Genomic DNA, 19,538 nt, shown 5'->3' with positions numbered 1-19,538 from the left:
GCTGGCATAATAAGCTGGCCAAAAGAGGAGATAGAAGCCACTGACATCAAGACAAGGAAGCTCCTGAGAATGCATGGAGGGTTTCACCCCAAATCCAGCACCCTGAGGCTGTACGCTAAGCGGAAAGAAGGAGGCCAAGGACTAGTGAGGGTCAGAGCCACTATCCAGGATGAAACAACAAAGATCCTTCACTACATCAGGAAGATGGCCCTGACTGATGAGATGCTTAGTGAATACTTCAGGCAGCAGAAACCCGAGAAGGAGGACGAGGAAGAACAGGAACCATCATGAAAGGACAAACCCCTACACGCTATGTACCACCGGCAGATTGAAGAAGTGGCTGGTATCGAAAAATCATACCAGTGGCTGGACAAAGCTGGACTGAAAGACAGCACAGAGGCACTAATCATAGCAGCACAGGAACAAGCTCTAAGTACAAGATCAATAGAGGCCGGGGTCTACCGCACCAGGCAGAACCCCAGGTGCAGCCTGTGCAAAGATGCCCCTGAGACAACTCAGCACATAACAGCAGGGTGTAAGATGCTAGCAGGCAAGGCATACATGGAACACCATAACCAAGTGGCTGGCATAGTGTACAGGAACATCTGTGCCGAGTATGGGCTGGAAGTCCCAGGATCAAAGTGGGATACACCCCAAGGGTGGTCGAGAATGACCAAGCTAAGATCCTGTGGGACTTCCAGATCCAGACTGACAAACTGGTAATGGCTAACCAACCGGACATAGTAGTGGTGGACAAACAGAGGAAGAAAGCCGTAGTGATAGATGTCGCCATCCCAAGCTTGAGAAATACCAAGGACTGAGAGAGGAGCTAGAAAAGATGTGGAAGGTGAAGGCAACAGTGGTCCCCGTGGTAATCGGAACATTTGGGGCTGTGACCCCTAAGCTGGGAGAGTGGCTCCAGAAGATCCCGGGAATAACATCCGAGATTTCTGTCCAGAAGAGTGCAGTCCTAGGAACAGCTAAGATACTGCGCACAACCCTCAAGCTCCCAGGCCTCTGGTAGAGGAACCGAGCTTGAAGGAGTAAGACCGCCCGCAAGAGGGGGCGAGTGGTGAAATTATATATATATATATATATATATATATATATATATATATATATAATATTTCACCGATCATTAATCTTCTCTCTGCATTGCACTTACTTTATTTGACCAAAAGAGGATCTAATTATGAACTGACTCATATCTTATTAAAACCTTGTCTTGTCTGGCATGCTGCCAGGATCAGCTATGCCTTATACAGGAGTCCCAAGCCCAGCTACAAAAGGAGGAAAGTTGGGTGTGGGGCTAGCAACCCCATGCCGTAAAAATTTTATCACTACAGAAACCAACACTGCAAAAACTCCATTTTGATGTCCTGGAGAGAGGCAAAGCGAGCATTCCAGGACAGAGACTGATAGAGACATGTAGTGAAGGCCCTATGCTCCGACTGGAGCGAAGAGGATTGAAGAAGAAGAGAACCCTTTGCTAAAAATCCAAACATTATTTATCTTTCAATATTCTTTCAAAGGCAAATTCATGGACCATAGCCTGTAAAGCCACAGATATGGTTGTGTCCTGCCCGATTTGATTTTTATTAACAATATTGTAAAAAAATCAAGCAGGAACAGCCTGTATTTAGTAAAGTGCTGAGGAACATCAATTTAGCTGTTAACATTTAATGGATTTTTCACAATGATTGATGAAGAGATGAAAAGGCCAGGTGACAACTGAATGACTACTGAGTAATTATTATAGCACAATGTGTCACAGTAAGTATAGTAAGACAGTGGTTAAGAAACTGAATTTATGACCAGGTCATACAATTACTTCCCTAGAATATTTCTTCTGTTAGACTTCAGAGAATGGTTGTGAGTTAGCATAAATATCACACAGTACAAATCATTTTAGTTTATCAACCTACCTGTCCATTTATAATGCGTATTTTTATCTTAAACTTGCAATCTTTGGGTCCAAAAGTAACAGCTTTAACCACTACACTACCAATTGCTTTGCCATCAATAACTGTGTCTTTTGTAAACTGTGAACAGTGAAGATAAAACTTTGTTCTGAAGTGCAAAATTGCTAAATTCAGCTAAGGTAAAATCTTCACACACACCTGATGAGTGACTGTGTGTGCAGCTGCCCTGAAATCAACTGTTATCCATTCAGTACCTTCCCCTAGCATTGCACTCAATGACTCTGGGACAGGCTTCAGATCACTGTTAGCCAGACACACATACACACTTTCAGAACTACTTGCCCCATCCAGGGTCGTGGAAAACCAGAGCCTACCCAACAACACAGGGCGAAGGCTGGAGGGGGAGGGGACACACCCAGGACAGGATGCCAGTCCACCACAAGGCACCCCAAGTGGGACTTGAACCCCAGACCCACCAGAGAGCAGGACTGTGGTCCAGCCCACTGCACCACCGCACCCCCCTCGAAGACAAACACTTATTGAGATATAGATATGGATGTGTAGATGGATGGAAAGATAAATATTCACCATATGTGTGCAAAATATTTTGAACAAAATCACTTTGTTTCTGATGATGTCAACATTTCTGTTGTAGTTGGTTATTTATTTTAAAATTATAAAATAATGGGAAAAATTTAGTGTACTTTGATTTCTTTTACTTGGCTTGTATTTATTTCTTTACCAACTCAGGTGTCACCATGAGTTCAACCCCATTAGCTGGATCTATGCAGTTTAGCCCATGGTGACTGTTGGCGTGTGCGCTTCAGAAAAGATGGTTCTAAATGGTCTGACCTGGTTTCCAGGGGAATGTTACTGTTAAGGACCCAGCTGCTGTGGAGCTGTGAGTTCTTCGTCTGGGTGTCACTGGGCTCTGTGTTACGGCTGGTCGGGCCCCGTGTAGGCATCGTGCTTCTCTGCAGGGTCTCCGGGGCATGGGAGGCTGGCCGGGCACATGTGCACGCATGTGGGGGTGGCGGAGGAGGCGGGAGAGGCCTGAAGGTGAACTGGCCATGTGAAGCGCTGGGAAGTTCTACAGAGAAACACACATACAGAGAAACATACTCTCACACAGACCAAATGACGAGCCACTGAAAGACTAGTAAAATATTTTCTGTCACATACTCTATGCTATGTTTATATTGCAGTTTATGATTAAGACAGTAGGAACAGGGAAATTTCAAACATCCACATTATAGTTAGCAGAATGGTGTTTAGAGTTGCTGCTTCTGGATTCTGGGAATTTAAGATCTCTCCATTACTAATACATACAATATTATTCACACCTGTTGTTATGCAACTAAATAAAACTGATTTAAATTTTCAAGAGCTGTACAACATTTTTAACTGTGAAGGAAATAGATATTTGTAACAGTTGCTTAATGTTTTTAGATTTGATGCTGATCGTATATGAAAACCCTTACCTTGCTTACAAATACCGATAGTTATTACTTGTCATGTGTAAAACATTAATATTTTTGTAATACATTCATTAATAGGTAAAAAACCAGTACTGAGGGATAGTTCAGTGGAATTTCATGACTCTACATCAAAGTCATGCCTGAGAACAAAAGGCCTTGTGGTGGAGTTGTCTGCTTTATGTTGGCATTCTGGGAACAATTAATCATCATGGATGTTATCCTGGAGATAGCAAATTCCCTCAGAAACAATGAAAACCGAGGGAAAGGATTAAATCTGCCTTTCTTCATGACCTTGAAAAGAACAGATCAATAATTTCAAATGTTTAGGTATCTTGCAAAACTCAATGTGGGAGAGCAGTCCACATAATCAATCTGATAAGCCTGGTCCATTTTCTGATAAAGGATAAATGAATACATGCTTGTCCTGTGCAAAAGGGTGAGCGGAGGCCACCTTAGTGTGGTAACTACTGTTCAGTCCAAAAAATTGTTTGTGGCACTGAACATAATTACTGAACTGTTAACTGAGTATATGCTTGCTGTGCCCTGCAACAGTACTTGCATTTTTCACACTTTAAATCATTCCAGCATGAAGTCAAGGCTCCCTGAGTAGGTGGAACAGCAAGGACTCAAATGTCGAAAGCCTATTAAGGCCACTTACTTAAACGTAGTGATTTCATAGTTTCATACGGGGAGTTATAAGTGTAAAGGTCTGACCAGATACAGCAAATCTAGGTTGAGATAGCTGTGTGTGAGTCTCTTGGATCAGGCTAATCTGCAAGTGTAATTTCAGTGTGTTATGGAGGATTTAAATCAGATGGGGACTTTTGTCCAGCATAGCTTTCTCCCGAGGTTTTATCTGATAAGAGCCTGGTTACAAATGCATACACACAGCCTCTATTCAAACTCCCTGTCTGCACAGTTCAACAGCACATAATGTTTTGGAAGAGAAAAAGGGTAAGATGTTAGCAGTTATGAAGAAAAAAATGGGTGGTTGTAAGGATAAAATTCTTTATGTTATGTACACACACACTGACTGAAGCCGCTTGTCCCAAATGGGGTTGTGGCAAGCCGCAGCCTACCCTGGCAATATAGGGTGTAAGGCTGGAGGCGGGGACACCCAAGGATGGGACGCTAGTCCGTCACAAGGCACCCCAAGCGAGACTCGAACCCCAGAGCCGCCAGAGAGCAGGACCCAGCCAAACCCACTGCACCACCTTACGTTATGTAAATCACTTTAATTTATTAATAACTAATATTTGTTTGTTTGTTGTTTACTACCAAAGCCAATGCAAATTGTGCATTGGCTTTGGTAGTAAAAGCTTCTTTCATTAAATGACAGTCTTCCACCACCTTACAAAGGTAATGGGTTCCTGAAAAGCTCTTTGTAAGGTAAAATCTCATAAATCAAAGATTTAATTAGCATTATTTTCAATGGCAAAATTTTTTATGCAATCTCGAGCCTCCAAAACTGACAAAAATTTAGGCTTAAATATCAACACATTCCATTAAATCAGGTGCAATTACTTTAATAGTTAACATTAGTTTTCATAATACGACATAACACGATATTTTCTCTTCATTAATTTCTCTAATACTGCATGATTGTTTGCCTGCTCTCCTTCAGCTCTTTCACAGCTAATATATACTGTACACTGAACAAATTTTCACAAAGAAATCATACAGATGTATAATATGCATTCATAATGTAAAAAAGCCCACAGAAAAACAACTGGAAACAATGGTAGTAATGGAGGTAATGGAGCTTCAGAATTTTTCACAGAATGGGCCACACTATAGTAGAGAAGAAAACCACATGGTGGTTCTGGTCTCATCTCTCAGGAGGTGCACAAAATCCAAATTCAGGGATCAAATAATTCAAAACATACAACAAAGCAAGGGTAGTGAATCCCTCAGTAAGTCAAATTCTCTTAACTGGCATTGGCATATCACAGGGTATAACCATAATAACCTTTCAGTTCAATCAATAACACAACAAACAGCAGCAAATGTGACACTTTCCAGTGGGGGGCAAAAAAAAAAAAACACAACTGAACAAATCTAAAAATGTATAGAACAAAAAGTACATAGTGTACTGTTTTGATAATGTGTGCACAGCTGATTTTCTGTAATATAGATAGTATATCTATTATATTTTCATTTATTCATTTAGCACATGCTTTTCTGCAAAGTGATGTACATATACATCTCAGAGAACAATACTAAAAGTGCATTACATCAACAATTATTACTGTGTCACTGTAAAAAAATGCATGGCTCAGATCATTCTTGAGTAAAAACTGAATAAATTTAAATAACAATAGAATATAAGGTAAAATCTTTCATGTATGCATTCCTAAAATGTAAAACGGCCTAGTCTACAGGAGGAGCAAGTGATCCTTCTGTCCAAGAAAATAATGCATAGCAGTTACCTTTAATGGCACAGCAGATTTTTGGCAAAGCAGTCATACAACAGGTCTGCGTAACAGGAACTATTATCACGCAGATAAACACAATACTGATAAATGGCTTCACCAGTAATCGTAAGATTATCATTCAAACTAGCCAACTTTGTGCCACCAAATTATTTTTGTTTGTGTTCCAGAGCAAATTTTCATGTATTTTTTCCTGCGGGGGGGCATGGTGGTGTGGTAGTACAGTGGATTTGGCCTGTGCCTGCTCTCTAGTGGGTCTGGGGTTGAAGAACTGCTTGTGTCCCCTCCCCCTTCGTGCTGCCAGGCTAGGCTCTGGTATGCCGGGACCCTGCATGGGAGAAGTGGCTTCAGACAGTGTGTCCATCCATCCATCTTCCTCCGCTTATCTGGGACCGGGTTGTGGGGGCAGAAGTCTAAGCAGAGCCCCCCAGACTTCCATCTCCCCGCAAACCTCCTCCAGCTCCTCTGGGGGAACCCCAAGCCGTTCCCAGGCCAGCTGGGAGACGTAGTCTCTCCAACGTGTCCTGGGTCTGCCCCGAGGCCTCCTCCCAGTGGGACATGCCTGGAACACCTCCCCAGGGAGGCATCCAGGAGGCATCCGAAACAAATGCCTGAGCCACCTCAACTGGCTCCTCTCGATGCGGAGGAGCAGCGGCTCTACTCCGAGCTCCTCCCGGGTGACTGAGCTCCTCACCCTATCCCTAAGGGTGCGCCCAGCCACTCTGCGGAGGAAACTCATTTCTGCCGCTTGTATCCGCGGTCTCATTCTTTCGGTCACGATCCAGAGTTCATGACCATAGGTGAGGGTAGGAACGTAGATCGACCGGTAAATTGAGAGCTTCGCCTTACGACTCAGCTCCTTCTTCACCACCACAGACCAGTACAATGACCGCATTACTGCGGACGCCGCACCAATCCATCTGTCAACCTGCCGCTCCATTTTTCCCTCACTCGTGAACAAGACCCCGAGATACTTAAACTCCTCCACTTGAGGGAGCAACTCCCCCATAACCCGGAGGGGGCAATCCACCTTTTTCCGACTGAGAACCATGGCCTCGGATTTGGAGGTGCTGATTCTCATCCCCGCCGCTTCGCACTCGGCTGCAAACCTCTCCAGTGCACGCTGTAAGTCTTGATTCAATGAAGCCAACAGGACCACATCGTCCGCACAAAGCAGAGACGAGATCCTGCGGCCACCAAAACAGAAACCCTCTGTTCCCTGGCTGCGCCTAGAAATTCTGTCCATAAAGATAATGAACAGAATCGGTGACAAAGGGCAGCCCTGGCGGAGTCCAACATGCACCGGGAACAGGTCTGACTTACTGCCGGCAATGCGAACCAAGCTCCTGCTCCGGTCATACAGGGAACGAACAGCCCGTAGCAACGAGCCCCGAACCCCATAATCCCGAAGTACCCCCCACAGGATGCCACGAGGGACACGGTCGAATGCCTTCTCCAGGTCCACAAAACATATATGGACTGGTTGGGCAAACTCCCATGAACCCTCCAACACCCTAGTGAGGGTATAGAGCTGGTCCAATGTTCCACGGCCAGGGCGAAAACCTCATTGCTCCTCCTGTATCCGAGGTTCGACTATCGGTCGGATTCTCCTCTCCAGTACCCCGGCATAGACTTTCCCAGGGAGGCTAAGGAGTGTGATCCCCCGATAGTTGGAACACAATCTCTTGTCCCCCTTCTTAAAAAGAGGGACCACCACCCCAGTCTGCCAGTCCAGAGGCACCGTTCCCGAGCTCCACGCAATGCTGCAGAGGCGTGTCAGCCAAGACAGCCCCACAACATCCAGAGACTTGAGAAGCTCGGGGCGGACCTCATCCACCCCCGGAGCCTTGCCACCGAGGAGTTTTTTGACTACCTCAGCAACTTCAGCCAGGGTAATGGACAAGTCCCCCTCCGAGTCCCTGGCCTCAGCTTTCTCTACGGAAGGCATGTCGGAGGGATTGAGGAGATCCTCAAAGTACTCTTTCCACTGCCCGAGGGCATCCTCAGTTGAGGTCAGCAGCGCACCACTTCCACTGTAAGCAGTGTTCGTGGAACACCGCTTCCCCCCTCTGAGTCGCCGGACGGTTTGCCAGAATCTCTTTGAGGCCGACCGAAAGTCTTCCTCCGTGGCCTCACCGAACTCCTCCCAGACCTGAGTTTTTGCCGCGCCGACTGCCAGAGCCGCGCTCCGTCTGGCCCGCCGGTACCCGTCAGCTGCTTCAGGAGTCCCATAAGCCAGCCAGGCCCGATAGAACTCCTTCTTCAGCTTGACAGCATCCCTTACCTCCGGTGTCCACCACCATCTTCGGGGATTGCCGCCGCGACAGGCACCGGAGACTTTATGGCCGCAGCTGCGAACCGCCGCCCCGGCAATGGGGGTGTGGAACATAGTTCATTCGGACTCAATGTCCCCAGTCTCCCTCGGGACCTGGTTGAAGCTCTGTCGGAGGTGGGAGTTGAAGACCTCTCTGACAGGGGCCTCCGCCAAAAAGTTCCCAACAGACCCTCACTATGCATTTGGGCCTGCCAGGTCTGTTCAGCTTTTTCCCCCGCCATCGAATCCAACTTACCACTAGGTGGTGATCAGGTGACAGCTCAGCCCCTCTCTTCACCCGAGTGTCCAAGACAAATGGCCAAAGATCAGAAGAAACGACTACAAAGTCAATCATCGACCTCCGACCTAGGGTGTCCTGGTGCCAAGTGCACTGATGGACACCCTTATGCATGAACATGGTGTTTGTTATGGACAAACCGTGACTAGCACAGAAATCCAATAACAACTCACCACTCGGGTTCAGATCAGGGAGGCCGTTCCTCCCAATCACGCCCCTCCAGGTATCACTGTCGCTGCCCACGTGGGCGTTAAAGTCCCTCAGTAGAACGACAGATTCCCCAGTGGGAGCGCTTTCCAGCACGCCCCCCAGGGACTCTAAAAAGGCCGGGTACTCTACACTGCCGCTAGGCGCATAAACACAAATGACAGTGAGAGACCGTTCCCTGACCCAAAGGCGTAGGGAGACGACCCTCTCATTCACCGGGGTAGACTCCAAGACATGGCGGCTGAACTGGGGGGCTATTAATAAGCCCACACCAGCCCGCCGCCTCTCACCCTGGGGAACGCCAGAATAGTGGAGAGTCCACCCTTGGTCGAGAAGAGTGGTTCCAGAACCCAAGCTGTGAGTGGAAGTGAGCCCGACTATATCTAGACGGTATCTCTCAACCTTCTGCACCAGCTCAGGCTCCTTCCCCGCCAGTGAGGTGACATTCCAAGTCCCAAAAGCCAGAGTTGGCGCCCGAGGGTTGGTCGGCCGGGCACTCGGCCCCGACCACTGCCCAAATCACAACGCACCGGCCTCTTATGTCCTCTCCGGGAGGTGGTGAGCCCACCGAAGAGCGGCTCCACGTCTTTGCTTTGGGCTAAGCCCGGCCAGGCCCCGTGGGCATAGACCTGGCCACTAGGTGCTCGCATGCGACCCCCCCCCAGGCCTGGATCCAGGGTGGGGCCCCGGTGACCCCATACCGGGCGGGGTGAACGAGATCCTTGATTTAATAGTCATAAGGGGATTTTGAACCACGCTTTGTCTCGTCTGTCACCCAGGACCTGTTTGCCTTGGGAGACCCTACCAGGGGCATATAGCCCCAGGCAACATAGCTCCTGAGATCATTCAGGCACTCAAACCCCCCAACCTTGGTAAGGTGGCGGTTCAAGGAGGGGCAGAGAATGTGTGTTGTTGTGAAATGCACTTTTGTTTTCATGAAAATGCATTATCATTATTATTATTACAGAATGATTGAAAAAGTGTTACCACAGTGAGCGTACACAGTAAGTGGCTGAAATAATAATTAGCCCATATGACTGCATACGCGGGGGGCGCGATGGCGCAGTGGGTTGGACCACGGTCCTGCTCTCGGGTGGGTCTGGGGTTTGAGTCCTGCTTGGGGTGCCTTGCGACGGACTGGCGTCCCGTCCTGGGTGTGTCCCCTCCCCCTCCGGCCTCACGCCCTGTGTTACCGGGTAGGCTCCGGTTCCCCACGACCCCGTGTGGGACAAGCGGTTCTGAAAATGTGTGTGTGTGTGTGTGTGTGTGTGTGTGTGTGTGTGTGTGTGTGTGTGTGTGTGTGTGTGTGTGACTGCATATGCACCATCTTGCCACATTTGCCAATATTCCTTCAGACAGGGTCAGGTTGAGTCCCCATTGCTACTTGTCTGGGCACTCAGTGGGTGGGGTGGAGAGGTACTGGCACCAGGTGGTGCGTTAGTGTGGTTTGCTGCTTTTGCTCCACAACACAAAAGGGAAGTGTAGAAAACTTACCAAACAAAGGAGACTTGCACACACAAAGAGGTTCAGTCTGTTCGCAGGTAAAAATCAAGTTACCAAGGTCAACTACACAGCGTTCTGATAAATAGTTGTTCTCATGGTGCAGTTTCTATGCCCATTTCAATAAATTCTATGAATTCACATTAATCTCCATAACCTGAGCATGCAACTGTTGACTCCAGTTTTTCCTAGTTCATTGTTATTTCTCATAAATTTCCCCCGTTTTACAACTGCATTCTATGTCAAATACATGTAAAGATATTGGGTTTTCATGTACTCTGGTTGTATGCTCATAGTTTTGCAATTAACAGCCAGGTGACAGATCTGCAGAAGATATAATCAAACATTCAGTATTAATGGTAAGTCTTAGGTATGGTTTTCAGATTTTTGCTGTTGTGTAAAGTTTTTATCATAATTTCCATGAACATTATGCTGTAAAACAGCATGTTATGGCAAAAATTGCCATAATAAGAAACAAATATCACCTTGTTTCTACAGTTCAGTATTAAAGGATACAAAATGGAAATTTAATTTTTTTAAATAATAAGATCATTTTATTTTTCTGTAATCAGAAATAGAGATAAATTACCTGAAATGGGGGCAATAGTTTTCTCATATCCTTTACAAACCTATGATGAAAGTACACTGTTCATGAAATCCAACTTAAAACAAAGGAACCTCCTAAACCTCCTATAATATTACTCCCCCTTGGGCATGCAGCAAGCCTGTAACTATCTGCAGATGAAGCCATTAGAATAAATAAATAAATAAATAAATAAATAATAAAAAAAATAAATAAATAAAGTCAAAACCATTGTTTAGGTATTCAGAATGGTTAATTGCAGGTGGGTTTATTTACATATTTTATTTTAGCAAATTTCTGACCACTGGGAAATTGTTATGCATGCTGTCAGCCAGAAAGCTGTTATTCTTTGGCACCTGTTTTGTACATCTCTAAATATCACATGACGGAGCTGAATAAATAGCTTATTCCACATTATTCCACTGCCCAGTGCACTCTAACAAAGCGGTGCCTCTTAGACCTTAAAACGTTTCTCTTGACATTTACACTTTTCTGATAAACTTTATGTTAACCTAAACATGGTCTTAGTCTTGTCAACAAAGCTGTTACATACAGAGTGAATGAAAAATATGTATTACTTGTCTAATAACCTATTTTTATAATGTATAACGGTGTTTATCATATAAAAAATATTGTCATTAGTACATTTTATTAAATATTCTGTTATTACATAAACAACTACATGTTGCTATTTACTTCTCTGCAGTAATTTCCCACAGCAATTCATAGCTGGCTAAAAGAAGCCTGCTACTATGACCACTCTCCTGGGTTGAGGTTTCCTGAGTCAGCAGTCACACGAGAGGGATAACTTCATTTTTGTCCTCCTAAACTGTTCTGTAACAAAACAATGCCCTGCGGCTGGCAACATGATCACACAGAGGACATAGTGCGAAAGGAAATCTGCTGAGTGACACAGAAATGATGACTGCTATGTTGCTATAGCAGGACAGGGAAACCTTTCCTTTCTGTAGTCTTACCAGGGTAACTCAGTTAAGACAGTTAACTCAGTAAGACAGTTAACCATTATGCCTTGTAAAACAAACAAAGAGAAAGAAACACCTTTCACTACCAGGGCACTGTGGTCTCAACTTGTCAGTCAATATGAGCTGCATTTTATGCAATCTGCATTTGAAATAGTCCTTTAGAAGTACCCTATTGAACATCTTGAAAAGGTAGCTATTTTCACCAACTGTAGTAAACTGCATTTCCAAAAGTTACAGGAAGAAACTGTGGAGAAATAACAATTAAAATGCCAGCTTAAATGAAGTTCCAACAGGTAAGGTTCCACAATGAACACAACTACACAGTAAAATAAGTGATTTTGCACTGTCAGCTCTGAATTTCTTTTTAATTCTGACTTATTCTCCTCTGCCTTTCTCAACTGGTGTCCCGCAGGGCTCGGTATTTGGTCCTCTGCTCTTCTTGATCTACACCTCCTCACTCGACCCTGTCATTGCCTCCCATGGATTAAAATACCACTGATATGCTGATGATACCCAGCTCTTCCTCTCTTTTCCACCTGGAGCATCAGACATTTCAGAACGCATTGCTGCCTGATTGTCGGACATCTCTGGATGGATGTCTGATCACAGTCTACAACTCAACCTCTCCAAAACAGAGATCCTACACCTCCCAGCTGGCCTGTCTTCCTGTCACGATCTCTCAGTCACATTGGACAACTCACTGATTTTGCCTACCTCCTCAGCTAAGAGTGTGGGAGTGATGATCAACTCAAGTCTATCTTTCTCTCAGCACATTGAATCCACAACCCGGACCTGCAGATATATCCTGCATAACATCAGTAGGATCCTTACCTCACAACAGACTCTGCCCAACTACTTGCCCAGACCATGGTGACATCCTGCTTGGACAACTGCAACTCTCTCCTGTCTGGCCTTCCTGCTACTGCCATCAAACTTCTACAGCTGATACAGAATGCTGCTGCACGAGTTGTGTTTGACTTGCCGTTCCCATATACCTCCCCTAGTCATTTCTCTGTATTGGCTTCCTATAGCCACCCGGATCAAATTTAAGACAGACAAATTTGACAAATGCATCAACAGAACTGTTCCCAGCTATTTACAAGGCTTCAACTACTACATGCCAGCCAGACTGCTACACTCTTCCACATCTGCCCTCTTGGTGGACCCATGCATGAACTGCTGAATCATTGTCCACATTTAAAAAGCGTCTAAAAAGGGTCTGGACTCACTTCGCACATGATCTCTTAAGTTTATGTAAGGTATACTGTAACTCTTCATGTACTTATAGTATACATGTTCATGACCATGCTCAATTCAACCCTTTACAGAGCCACTCCTGCAATGTAATGTAAATGTTTACATGTACCTCAAAAAAGAAAAAAAGAAAACCTACTAGGGAGGTGATTAGGAATCAGCAATGTTCTCGTAAACTTTTACACAGCTACTTATGTATTACAAATTGTATTTTCCATGAGATGTACATTGCTTTGGAGAAAACCGTCTGCTAAAGGAACAAATCTAAGATATGGATGTAAACAAAAAAACAAACATAAAAAACTTTACACGTTTTTTTTTTTTTGTATATATCCAAGGTCTATTTCTGAACAACCTTGAAGCTAATTGGAATTAGAGCTAAGGTAAATAAGAACTATGGGGTTAGATACAGACAGACAGATAGCAGACAGAAAGACGGGTAGAGAAAACAACCAAAACAAAACGAGCTCTGAATATGTGCCTTTGTTCTTCACCAAATGCCAGAGAACCCCTAAGGTCTGTATACAACCAAGTGCTGTTATTTATGCATTCCTCAGCTGCATCATTCCCTGAAGTTATCATGACTTCAGATAGAGGGAAACATTCTGCTATGGAGGGGCCATTTCCCTGCAGAGCAGGTTTGACAGGTAAGCAGCATGTTGACTGGTCTCAGAATCACATTACAACAGTAACTAGGCTTTAATGTTTGGTACTGGTGTATCTAACTGAGGGCACTGCATGAGCCCACCTCCATCTCAGATACCTGGAGACACCAGTGTCCTGGCAGAGTTTTGTGGAATAAATGCTATAGAATTAAGGACACTCTGCCATCCTTTACAGAACTCAGAAGTACTCAAAAGGCACATGTAACCATTATAAATGACAATAAATAGTGCTGATTTCAAAATTCAGTTATCTATCACTGAGAAGCAGAAAAGTGTGGTTTGTTACTGTTACAGAAGGAAAATAAGCTTTGAAAATTAATTTAAATTAATTTAATAAATTAAAATCAAATTGTTTTTCATAACCTTAATGCTGTGCAGTCTTCTTCTGATGCTATTATAGTTAAAAATGTTTTGGAAGAGCGCTAATGGAAGTGATGATTACTGTAGTGGCAATACTGGTTCAGGGAGCAAATTCTTTTTCAATTCATATTCAAATTAAATTTTAATTGGATGTAGCATATAACACCGAAATACAAATAGAAAGGGATAAACAGTTTTATTAACAATTTTGCTGACAACGAAAACATATACACACACGGTGGCTGAAGCCACTTGTCCCGAGCAGGGTTGCAGCAAGCTGGAGCCTAACCCTGCAACAAGGGATGAAAGGCTGGAGGGGGGAGGGGACACACCCAGGACAGGACACCAGTTTGTCACAAGGCACCCCAAGTAGGACTTGAACTCCAGACCCACGAGAGAGCAGGACCTGACCAAGCCCGCTGCGCCACCATACCCAGTGTACAATGAAAACAGGAGCACAGTAAAAATGTTTTCTTTGAATCTGTAAAATGTATTTATATATTTGTTTATTCTCACCAGAGGCAGCAATGCCACCCGAATGTTCTACTGAATTTTATCACAAAATATTACTTACACAATTCTAAAGATGTTAAATGTAAAACTGATGTTAAATATCCTTTCTGCACTGATATAATATGGGCAGACTCTTACAGCCAACAGAATGAGCAGATTTCCTATTCTGAAGACATTTGGATGGATTCAGAATATGTATTTAAAATAAAGAGAAAGATATTTCCTGTGGTATTGTCACTGTTGACTGAATGCTGCCATAGGAGACAAACCGGGTGAATATCAAACTTTTCCCTCCGAGAACCCTTTCACTGCAATGAGGGGGCATTCACTAAAGCAGCAGAATTTGCTTTTCTTCTTGGGAGGGGCGCTCTATACCCTTTTGGCTAAAACATAGTATTTATAGAGCTTTTTGACTTCAGCATTGAAAAACAATAGTACTGGGGGTAGCGCACCTTATGACTAGTAAATCAAGGCAAATTACTAGGAGGGCTGCTCAAACCATTACAACTGAAGGTCGCTGGGGTGAGGGTGTGGGGGGATTCTGTGTTTAAACGGTACATTTATGTCAGTACCACCTGCTCTAGAGGTTAATCACCCGGTCATCTGGGCAACACAAGGTGACAGTCCAATGTCAGGAGCCCCACATGAGACCCTACTTAAAAGTGACAGTGAACCATGGGGTTGAATATGCATGAGACAGTGATGACAGCAAGGACTTGGGGCTGAAAAGCAAAAATAACACTGATACCACTGCAGGGAAGAGTGAGGTGAAAAAGTAAATTTTAGACTAAAGGCAATGCAAAACAAAGAGAAACAAGAGTCATGCTGCTTTTTTCTTTTTTATGAAAAAACCTCATATATTTGCTGAACACAGGGGCAGGTGAATTTAGAAAGCACCGCTTTCGGAAGTCTGGGAATGAGTTCCGTGTTTCATTGGTTAGGTACATGTTAAAATTCATGTTGATTGATGACTCAGAATAACATCAACATTTTGACACTTTGTTGGTGGCATGTGGCTCTTGGAGAGGTATCGGTCAAAAAAATTGTGTTGGCTGGCAGCTCTCACATTCATTCCTTTTAATAAAATGGCATACAAAGCTCACTGACAGTCTATCTGTTTAACCTTGGAACAAATTCAGTGCTTGTGTCACAAAAAAGGGAAACTGGCAAATGCTGAAACAGTGAAACACAGAAATGACTGCATTTCACATGTCTGCTATGGTTCCATTCTCTGCTCTTTCCTCACTATGACACGGCCTTAATTCATAGCCTGAAGTAACTTTCATGAGCTTTGTTTTTTCACAGCATGAGACTGTTCTGCAATGGGCTTCACCAACAAGCATGGCTAATGTCTCTAATGCAGATATTCCCCATTCGGTGAGTACTGGGCCAAGCTCTGCTCCTTAGCTGACGTGACTGGAATAAGAAGTACAGCCAGAAAATGAATAAATGGACCCCCATCCCCTCTTAGTGCAAAGGCAAGGAGTCAACAGAGTGCAGTCAAAACATACATCAAAAAACAATAGTGCCTAGGCAGACTGGATGTAATACTTCATACAGGACATAGCACTGCCAAATAATAACCAAAGGGGAAAAAAAGACATGACTGCATGGAGGACTGGGCAACAGTATGGTGTATAGTCGAAAGCAATTGTTCCGGCAGTTTTAGCCCTGCACTTGACATCCTGATAACTCGAGTCAATGATGGGCACAGATTCAGTGACCTCAGGGCTGCCTTTACAAGAGCCTGTTCCACTACAGTGATCACACCTCTGAAAACAAATATGCTGAAACAGGTGCAGTACTGCAACCTTCAGCCAGGCTGGTGAAGCCACTGAGACATATCTATCTATCTATCTATCTATCTATCTATCTATCTATTTATCTATCTATCTATCTATCTATCTATCTATCTATCTATCTATGTTTTCCCATATGTTTGAGTTTTGTCTGTGTGGAGATAGGTAAAAATGATGATTTCCTTTTGTTCTCTTAATTTATTTATTGATTTATCTACTTATTCAAGTTTTGACTGTTGATGTTGTATTGTTTTAATATCTTGAATAAATACACACAGAGTTCATTTATTAGAGGGTGCAGAGTCTCTCTATTGCTAAGAGGTAAAGTGAGCCAGTGCAATAATAGTGAGCCAGAATTCAACAGTGAAATACTGGCCCTGCAGAAGTGTTTTGCTATATACTCTGTCGACTCAAACAATATGCCAAAATAATGTTTGGAAATCTTTTTTTTATGGGAGTACTTAAGTCTCTGAAAGAAACCAAAAGTAAAAAAAAAAAAAAAAAAAAAAAAACAAAAAATCCCCCACAATATTTCAAATGAATATTGTTGTCATGATGATTTTAATTGTTGTTTTGTTTTATATACTCATAATGGACCTTTTTATCAAAGAAAGTTTACAATGCTGATAATCATATTTAAATTTTTATTAAAATTTTAATTTGATTTTTTTTTTTTACATCTTTTCATCTTTTTATCTATTGCAAATCTTTTCTGAGTTTTTAGACTTTCTTTGCGTGCACAACCTTTTGCCGAACCTTACTTTCCCTGAGACAGTAAAAGATTACAGTGAGTTCTTAATTCTGTGCTGCATCTGTACACCCACTAAACGTTATGGTCCCATCTTTCTAATGACAAGAATTTTTCCTCCTACAGTATCGCCCCTCCCACACAAAAGTAATGTATTCGTGAAAAACCCTTCCAAAGCTGAATTCTAATAAACTGAAGATATAATTACCATTACTTTCAATGGTACGTTTTTATGTGCTTTTCAGACCCAAAATTGACACCCATTTACAGTATATTAAAATATCATCAAATCCCAATTACTTCAATAGTTAACGCTGTTTATCATAACACAACACAAAACACAGCTGACCTGCATTAATTACTCAGTATGACTAAGCTGTAAAGTGTATAAGCTGTATGAATGTTTCCCTGCACACATTCAGTTGTTTTGTAGTTATTATGTACTGCACACTTAACATGCGTCCTGGGGTATAACTGCAAAATATTTTTAGAATTATTCAGGTAACATCTGTAGATTTGTAGGTAACATTTACACCTTCTGTCAGGGGGACGTGGTGGCATGGCAGGATTGGCTGGGTCTGTAAAATGTATTTATATATTTGTTTATTCTCACCAGAGGCAGCAATGCCACCCATGCTGCTGGATTAGGCTCTGGTTTGCCACAACCCTGCTTGGGACAAGTGGTTTCTGACAGTGTGTAATCTACACATTTTTGCATATTCATTAAACACATATCCAATTCAGGGTCCTGGTGGTCTGAAACCTATCCTATGAAGACATAAATTAGAAGGGACAGTATACTCTTGATTAGGTATGATTCTATGTCAGGGCAGTGACATACACACACACATACACACACACACACACACACACACACACACACACACACACACACAATATGGGTAATGAGTAAAATCACCAATTCACCCATACCAAGTATCTTTGAATTGCAGGAGGAAACCCAAGTTTACACAGAGAAAATACATACATACATACATACATACACACACACACACTTTCGGAACCACTTGTCCCATACGGGGTTGCGGGAACCGGAGCCTACCCGGTAACACAGGACGTAAGGCCGGAGGGGGAGGGGACACACCCAGGACGGGACGTCAGTCCATCGCAAGGCACCCCAAGCAGGACTCGAACCCCAGACCCACTGGAGAGCAGGACTGTGGTCCAACCCACTCCACCACCGCACCCCCATACAGAGAAAATACTGCACCCTAATTCATTCTACCGTGCCCTATCGAACTTAAAATGTAAATGAGTAACTAAGAATTAGGGGATTGAGAAAAATCTGGCACAGTATCAGGTACCCAGAAGTTGATCATTTGGGCTTTTGTTTGAATTGATGCCTTTATCAGAACTGTACAACTCTTCCCAACTTCACAAAAAAAAAAAAAAAAAATACTGGTTTCACTGCTATAAGGAATATAAGGAAGGTTCCTGTCGTTGGAATTCAGAGTTAATCTAATTTGTGTGGGAAAATTTGCATAACGAGCTGCCGGCACTTATGTACTAGATATGCCTTATGAGAGCTGCATTTAAATTCAAAATGCTCAAGCTGGTAATGACACACCAGATGAGAGTTCTTTCCCCTCACAATGACTGGTTTTTGTGCATGTTAGTAGCAAAATAACTATATATATTTTAAAACTTGGCGCACTGAAATTCAGAGGGTTCATTTAAAACATTTTACCAATGACTTTATAAGGTACTATTTTATAACAAATGAGACCTTACAGACAGCTCAGCAGTGTTCGAGGAATTAGCAGATAAGATAGTGTTAATAACAAGGGGGTGCGGTGGTGCAGCAGGTTTGGCCAGGGCCTGGCCTCTGGTGGGTCTGGGGTTTGAGTCTTGTTTGGGGTGCCTTGTGATGGACTGGTGTCCCCTCCCCCTCAGTCCTTGCGCCCTGTGTTGCTGGGATAGGCTCCGGCTCACTGCGACCCTGCTTGGGACAAGCGGTTAAAGACAGGGTGTGTATGTGTGGGTAGTGTTAATAAAAAGAAATTCGTTATCTAATTTATTATTGTTGTTGTTGTGCATTTAAAAGTAGCTTCTTAAAGATCAAGAAAATAAAGTTGAGAGGTACAAATTATAGGCTACATCAAAAAAATAATATCAACATTTGAAAAATTGCAGTAAAATAACACAGAATCCATTCTTTATAACCAAGAACCTGTCCAATGGATGCATAGCGCATGACAGACAGAGACAGATTCGAACCCAAAGCCCTGAAGCTGTGAAAAGTTTGGTGATGCCCCCTCTGCACAGCCCTTGTTTCTCCACAAAACCAAAAATAGCATAATAGTAAAATCACTAATAGTATAAATGAACGATCCATTTTGAAGGAGAAAGACATATAAAAAGAAGAAGAATGCATTATGAGAAAGTGGTTTTGCACATGTCCGTTTTAAGACCGGATTTTGAGGTGTCCAGAGCAGTTGTGATATTCTGGATTTAGTTTTCA

The 19,538-nt window shown here is 43.3% G+C and overlaps 1 protein-coding gene across 1 annotated transcript in view; it reads right to left on the bottom strand.

Moving 5' to 3' along the window:
• LOC108925316 (teneurin-1-like) overlaps positions 1 to 19,538 on the bottom strand; it is a 263,460-nt gene that overhangs the window by 144,778 nt on the left and 99,144 nt on the right. The window contains exon 4 of the mRNA XM_018737145.2: positions 2,775 to 3,012. Coding sequence (XP_018592661.2) covers positions 2,775 to 3,012 — 238 coding nt within the window. The remainder of the gene's footprint in view (positions 1 to 2,774; positions 3,013 to 19,538) is intronic.

This window comes from Scleropages formosus, chromosome 13 (genome assembly GCF_900964775.1).
Source record: "Scleropages formosus chromosome 13, fSclFor1.1, whole genome shotgun sequence".
Taxonomy (NCBI): domain Eukaryota; kingdom Metazoa; phylum Chordata; class Actinopteri; order Osteoglossiformes; family Osteoglossidae; genus Scleropages; species Scleropages formosus.
This window is presented reverse-complemented; position numbering and strand designations above follow the sequence as displayed.